Consider the following 7,177-nt stretch of genomic DNA (forward strand, 5'->3'; position numbering starts at 1 on the left):
TACTGAGTTTGATAAAAAACTTATGTTGCCGCAATATTTCAAAAGCGATTTTAACATGTTCAAGATGCATGGTCCAATTGGGGCTATAAATCAAAATATCATCAAAAAATACAAGCACAAATTTACGCAAATAAGGACGAAATATAGAATTCATGAGGGACTGAAAAGTGGAGGGAGCATTACATAATCCGAAGGGCATGACTAAGTATTCATAATGACCGTTATGGGTGCGGAAGGCTGTTTTATGAACATCATCGGAATGGACTCGTACCTGATGGAAACCCGCCCGAAGGTCAATTTTTGTAAAATAGGCAGCCCCATGGAGTTCATCCAACATATCATCAACTGTAGGAATTGGAAATCTGTCTTTGACAGTGACAGCATTTAAGGCCCTATAATCGGTACAAAACCGCCAAGAGCCGTCCTTTTTCTTAACAAGTAAAACGGGAGAAGAGAAAGGACTTGTGCTTGTTTGAATTAGCCCCAATTTTAACATGTCATGAACTTGTTTCTCAATCTCAGCTTTTTGAAAATATGCGTACCTGTATGGACGAACATTAACAGGATCCGTCCCTTCTTTTAGGATGATGCGATGATTAATTCCCCTTTCTGGAGGTAGCTCAGTTGGCAGTTGATATATGTCAGCATATTGATAGAGTAATTGCCGCATATCTGGATGGATTTCATCTGGTAGTGATTCCTGCTGAATTTGAAAGCAAAGTGCAAACATAGAATTTCCATGGCGTAATTCCTTTGACATCTCCTTGAAGGAATTTGGTTGAATAAATTGACTGTCAATCCCTTTAAGAAATCGGAGTCGACCATCCCATAAGAATTTCATGGTCAGATGCTTCCAATTGCAGTTCACATCCCCTAATTGTCGTAGCCATTGGATCCCTAACACCATATCCAACCCCATTAGAGGCAAAGAGTATAATGTAACAGAGAAAGATATACCTTGAACCTTGATTGGGACGTTATGAAATTTTCCATTGCACTGCAAGTAACCCCCATTGGCGACTTTCACCCTGCTCGGCCGGATTGGCGTTGCTGGAATTTTGAGGGATTCTGCCAGCTTCTCATTGATAAAATTGTGGGTGGAACCACTGTCAATAAGAACAATCAACTCCGCCGATCCGATTTTAACCAGAACTCGCATAGTCTGAGCATTGGACCACCCAGTTAGAGCATGAATGGAAATTTCAGGTTCATCTTCTTCATCCTCTTCCTCAGTGCCGCCATCTAACAAGAGTAATTGAGGTTTGGCGCACCTATGCCCAGGAGTAAATTTTGCATCGCAGTTAAAGCACAGCCCAGCAGACCTTCGTTTTTGCATCTCTTCCCATGAAAGGCGTTTTACAGGAGTGGAAGCCTTATCTTTCGTTGGAGATAGAGAGCTTGAGCGACTGAATTCTCGCACAGTCTTCTTTTGTCTCTGCAGTTGTTCATCTCGCATCCGAGCATAATTAATGGCTTCCTTTAGTGACTTAGGTTTAAACATCCTAATGCCATCAGAGATTTCTGTCTTTAGGCCGCCCATAAAAGTTCCCACAAGGGCTTTCTGAGTCCAACCCTTCACCTTGTTCCCCAGCCGTTCAAACTCGCGTTGATATTCCCTCAACGGTCCTGTTTGTCGTATTTTTGAAAGGGACTCGTCGAAATCCTCGCAGTCAGTGGGACCAAAGCGAGCCCATAATTCATCGACGAAAATATCCCATGAAACGAGCTTGCCTTCTTCCTTATATGAGCGTTGGAGCCATCTCCACCACTGATTAGCTTCACCTTGGAGGTGATAAGAAGCCAAATACACCCTTTCGGAAGGATCAGTTTGCTGGTAATCAAAGAACTGATCAACTTTGGTCATCCATTCCGTTGGGTCGTCTCCCGAGAATCTGGGAAATTCAATTTTGGCGAGTTTGGAGGCAAACAAAGGCCGTCCTCCCTCTTTTGAATTCTCCCTTTGAGGTCTGTCCTGGGTACGCTCACCAATGCTGCTAGATTCCTCTTTGTTGGAAAGAGACATATCTGAGAGTTTAGAAATAGCTGCCTCGATGTTTTGTAGTTTAGCGTTTAGCCCGTTATCCAAATTGCCAACAGAGGTGTTAAGCTGGCCAACAGTGCTTTGGAGCTGCTGAACCGTTGCCTCCAGGCTCTCAATTCGTTCTTTGTTAGACATAATAAAAGAAAAGAGAAGAAAGAGAAAAAAAAAAATAGAAAAGAGAGGGATAGTTAGCTTTGATACCAATTGTTAGGTCCCACTCAAAGCTAATAAAGAAAAGAAGAAAATAATTGGGAATAAAATTGGTTTGTAATTCATTCATGATTAATAACAGATACACAAAGCTATTTATAAGAATAAAACTTAAAACAACTAGCCCTATGCTCAAGCCACTAACAGCAATTACTCCCAAAAAAATAGCTAAGAATCAGCTAGTCAGTTGAAATACACAATCCTGACTTATTCCAACTTAAATAAAAGAATTATTCAAAAATAGAAATCAACGTTAAAAATACGCAGCAGCAGAGCAGAAGGCAATTCTAACAAGAAGTCAACTTAAATATTTCTTGGGCACTCTCTTAGTCCTTTGAGGTCTATCACTTTCCTGCAGTAAATCCAATATACGGCCTTTTATTAGACTCTCAGTAATAGCAAAAGATCAGCCAACTCAAAGTAAAAACAAATTTTCAATTACACAAAGTTACATTACTTTGCATGACTTTGTATTTTTTGTTACACCCTTAGACTGCTCATCTAGCCTGCCACTCCTAAAAGCCTGGATCTAGCCTGCCAACCCTAAAAGCCTGGATCGTTCGTCTCCTCAATTTGAAATCAGGAAATTTATAAAAGGAAATTAATTTAATTGATTCTTTTATAAATTTTTTATAGAGTAAAAACTTTAATCTTTTTAATTAAACATATAATAAAGGTATAAAATTATGTAAAATTGAAATGACTTGTTCAAGAAATGGCTAGTAATTTTTCAAAAGTACGCATTCGGGAGAACACACCACTAGGAAAAATGGTCGATTCTACATCTAGAATTAAACCAACTTTGAACAAAAATATTCAAAGGGTCCCATTTGTGGTGATCCCAAATCAACGTTATCACTTTCAGCTCAGATGCTTTCCACGGTAAACCCCACATCGATGCCTGCAGCTTATTAAAAACAAACGGTGACCTTACAGTCTCAAACGGCAATTGAAAGCTACGCAGGCTGAGTGGGATCCATGACATTGCCACTTGGTTGTGAATATCCTCCTCTCCGTGTCAAAAGCTCATTTCTGAGTGGAACCTGTTCAATAGAAAAATAAAGGAAAGATGGCACGTTATGGTGGGGTACCATAACATTATTTCACTTCATCGTTATCTTTCAGAAGATAACGATCAAAGTCCTTGTCTCATGTTTGTTTTGCTTGTTAATTAATTTCAGTCCAGACTGCCATCTCTCTCCAAAATTAGAGACAGCGAAGGTAATCTTCCTCCCGAAGGCTAAGTGAGTGGAGATCCTTCTTCTTGAACCAAAATCATAATCCCCATTTCCCCTTGAAGCAAACGGGCCCCTTTCCCCATTGATGAGGACAGAGGTAAACATAAGGTATGGTCCTCTAGTTAGAATTTTCTTAATTTTGATGTTGTTGTAATATTCAGGATTTTTGTAGTATCATGATGTTCCAGATATGTAAAATGTGAGAGGGTCCCACTCTTGCTATGCCTTCCCCAATCCATGGTGAATAAATTCCGGAAGGCATGGCCTCAATTGATACCCAACGGTCCCAGCAAATGTTTCCAATTTCATGATGCTCCGCATTCTGGAATTATCTACTCAATATTAAAGAAAACCACCAGTGCTTTTTTGGGTCGGTGATGGCGTTTGCATGCCTGTATGCCACCTTCCTAGCCCAGGGATTAATACTTGATAGTATCTGGTGAAAAGAAAGCCACTCATCACAATTAAATGATGCCCATAAGGCCATAACTATCTATCACAAATAAAAGAGGAAAAATTATTAGTATAAGTTTGAATGTGCTAGACAAATCATGGGATATAATATCATGATTCTTCCAATTTTTGGCATTTGCTTTTCGCCTATATATATATATATATATATATATAAGATAAATAATTAAACAAAATCGCTTCATTTAATCAAAATATAGATAATAGATGAAAAATGTAAAACACAAAAAAAAAAAACGAACAAATAAAAATAAAAATAGTTCAATAAGCCTATACACGGAGAGGAGGAAAGAATATTCCAAGGCCTCTAATCAGTACTCCCCTGTAACTCTTCATATACCTCTATAAATCAAGCCAGCTCATCAACTATCAACACCAAGGTTGAAGTGTTGTTTGAGGTACCTCCAATAGCACTTCTTGAAAGGAGATCATCGGATACCCGACCCCAGCAGGAGACCCATACGCATAAGGGGGTACCTCTCTCGAGATTGGGAGACAAAACGAGCGTAAGACCAAACACCAAAAAAAAAATCTTATTTACGGGAGATGATGAAAATTTTGAAGTAATATTTTTGAAATTTTTTTTACAATCTACAAAAACTTCGATTTTTCAAACCACCAAATTGATGGATCAAGATTTCTTTCAGACACCGATGTTTTTGGTTTGTACTCTGTAATTTGTATGGCAAGAACCGCTTGTTTAAATATAAAGAATGTTTCGCCAGCTAGAAAGAGATTGCCAAAACTCTGTACGGTATGGCGGTTTTCGCGAAAACAATCTGCACCAGCTCCCTCCTGCTGGGACTCGCTGAAGCAGTGAAGCTGAACCTTACACTGCCATGGCTTAGAGAGAGAGTTCCCGAGAATCATCTTGATTAACAGATTGTATATCCCAATGTACACTATCTCCCAGCCCAAATAAAGGTGGGACCGTAGCCATTCTAATAAAAACCAAAAAAAAATAAAAAGATGAAAAAGGAGAAAGAGTTGGCATCAATTGAGGATGGCCGGCGAATAATGGCAAATCTAAAAAAAAATCTTTTTTTTTGGGTGGGGGGGGGGGGGTGGGGGGGAGATAATGATTCAAAAAGTTAATGCGCCAACCAGTAAGATGTAATGAGAAAGAAACCAAAATAGTTTATAGGCCTGTGGCATCAACTCAGGAGTTCCCAAATCAGTTTCATAATATTGTGGCAGGTAATGCATGTAAATAAATCAGAAATGAAAATTGATGGCGTCTTTAACGAAAGATATAGAGTTTACCCCCCAGCGAATGCATTTTTCCGGGGAGAAGAATCCTTCGCAAATGCTTCTCCATCATCTTAATTCCAAGTTTACCCACCAGAATCTCCAAGTTAACCTGCAAATCAAAATTTTTAACAGCAAAATTAGGCAGGGTAAAAAGGAACACATAAAGCAACTCAAAAGAAGTACCAATCAAACAAGAAATACATCAATACACTGCAAACAAAGACGAGGAAAGAGGAAGAAGATAAAGGATGAGGACGAGACATGTGAAATGGGAATGTAAGTGACATATGCCACCACATGACCGGCACGTGTTTGAGCAACCTAAAGGATAACGGATAAGGTGATGAAGAAGAAGACGTGGCACGCAAACATAGAGGAATCTGACAAATGACAACAGAGAGAACACCTGCTGTTCTACGCGAATGGAGACGATGACGATGGAAAATTGGGCGGTTATGCAAAATCTGGAAATGAAATGGGAAAATCCGAAGGAAACAACTCACCATCACAATAATTGGAATTTTTTTTCCTGAGCATCCAAATTCGGAAATTGGACTGAAAATTCATTAATATCCACGGACCAAAAAGCAAATCCTTCTTAACGATATACAGTCCCCAAATTACAATTCATATATATTATCGGTAGCTCCATTCTTTTTCTTTTTTCTTAATGTATTTTCCCTTTTCTTTTACTATTTATGGTTCATCATCTCATATGTCTCAGTTCAGTTCCGCAGCAGCTATTGCCAATGATTCCCGTTGTGAACCATGTAGGCATGGCTAGTGTTTCCAGGGACATGGTAAACATAGTGAGGATGAGGAAGAATCTTCTTCACAGGATAGGCTACCGGCTTCGAGATTTGATGATAGCATCTCGGTGTAGAAGTTGAAGCCGTTGAACCAACAGTGGCAACATAGCTATTAGAAGGTGATGATGAGGATGATGATGATGATGAAGACGACGACGACGAGGAAAGAGGAGGAGATATTTTTTTAGGCATAGATAGGAAGGCCCTGATCTTTGGGGTTGCAGCTCGATCGTATTCCTCGATGAGATTAACCAGATCCTCATCCGAGGTGATCGATACCAGAGCGTCTACATCCTCATTTGGCAACTGACAACGGAGACTCACTTCCTTCCCACACAACTCCCCGAGCTTCAACAACAGCGCTGTATAGACCACACAGCCAATAATTCCACTCCAAATCATACTCATAATCAAATCAATTCACAAAATACACGTTATTCGTCTTTGTCAACACAAACACACGCACACCATATACACAACACGAAACGCATTTAATCTTACACAATTGACAAACTGAGAAGAACAAATGATAAACTAAGACTAACCAGAGAAGGAAATGGAGCGGTCCACGGAGAGGACGCGGGTCTCGCCACCGTGATAACGGAGTTTCCCGTCAGGATAACGAGGAACGATCTTGCCGCCGTAGCTGCAAAGGAACTTGATGGTGGACGTTGTGGAGGAGGAGGACGGCGGTTTGAGGTGGCGCTTGGTGGTGTCAAGGGAAGGTCCGACCATGCTGTTTTTCGGTAAAAGATAAAAGGAATCCAGTTTTTAAGAAGAAAAAGGAAAAAGAAAAGAAGATTTGAAAAAGAGAAGAGGCTTGGAAGTAGATTTGGTGTTGCCTCTTCAAGCCTAAACACGGTTCTCTTCGCCCGTTATTTATAGAGCTTCTGGCTTTACGCTTTTACAGGGCTGGGCTAGAAGTTAAAAATGGATTGGGGTCCACCTGACGTTGGTTTGATTCCCTATCTGGCCCCACCTCCTGGATGTAACTTAGAGATGAGACTGAGATGATGACGAGGTTAATAATTTTTACTGTCTGGGTAAGAACCGCAGTGGGCCAGCGGCGGCCATATTCGATGCTGGCGTTTTTTATCTGGTTGCATGGCATTGATTCAATCTTCTGTTATCCCTTGCTGATTGATGGTGGAGGCAAT

At 40.2% G+C, this 7,177-nt stretch overlaps 1 protein-coding gene across 1 annotated transcript; it reads right to left on the reverse strand.

The window, feature by feature from the left end:
• Positions 1 to 5,074: 5,074 nt before the first annotated feature.
• On the reverse strand, positions 5,075 to 6,887 carry LOC110628223 (synapsin-2). Its single transcript, XM_021774774.2, has 3 exons — positions 6,566 to 6,887; positions 5,715 to 6,382; positions 5,075 to 5,320 (listed from the first exon to the last, which is right to left on the reverse strand). The coding sequence occupies exons 1-2, from the start codon at positions 6,753 to 6,755 to the stop codon at positions 5,952 to 5,954; spliced, it is 621 nt and encodes a 206-aa protein (XP_021630466.1). The 5' UTR covers positions 6,756 to 6,887; the 3' UTR covers positions 5,075 to 5,320; positions 5,715 to 5,951.
• Between the last annotated feature and the right edge of the window lie 290 nt (positions 6,888 to 7,177).

This window comes from Manihot esculenta, chromosome 12, assembly GCF_001659605.2.
Source record: "Manihot esculenta cultivar AM560-2 chromosome 12, M.esculenta_v8, whole genome shotgun sequence".
NCBI lineage: Eukaryota > Viridiplantae > Streptophyta > Magnoliopsida > Malpighiales > Euphorbiaceae > Manihot > Manihot esculenta.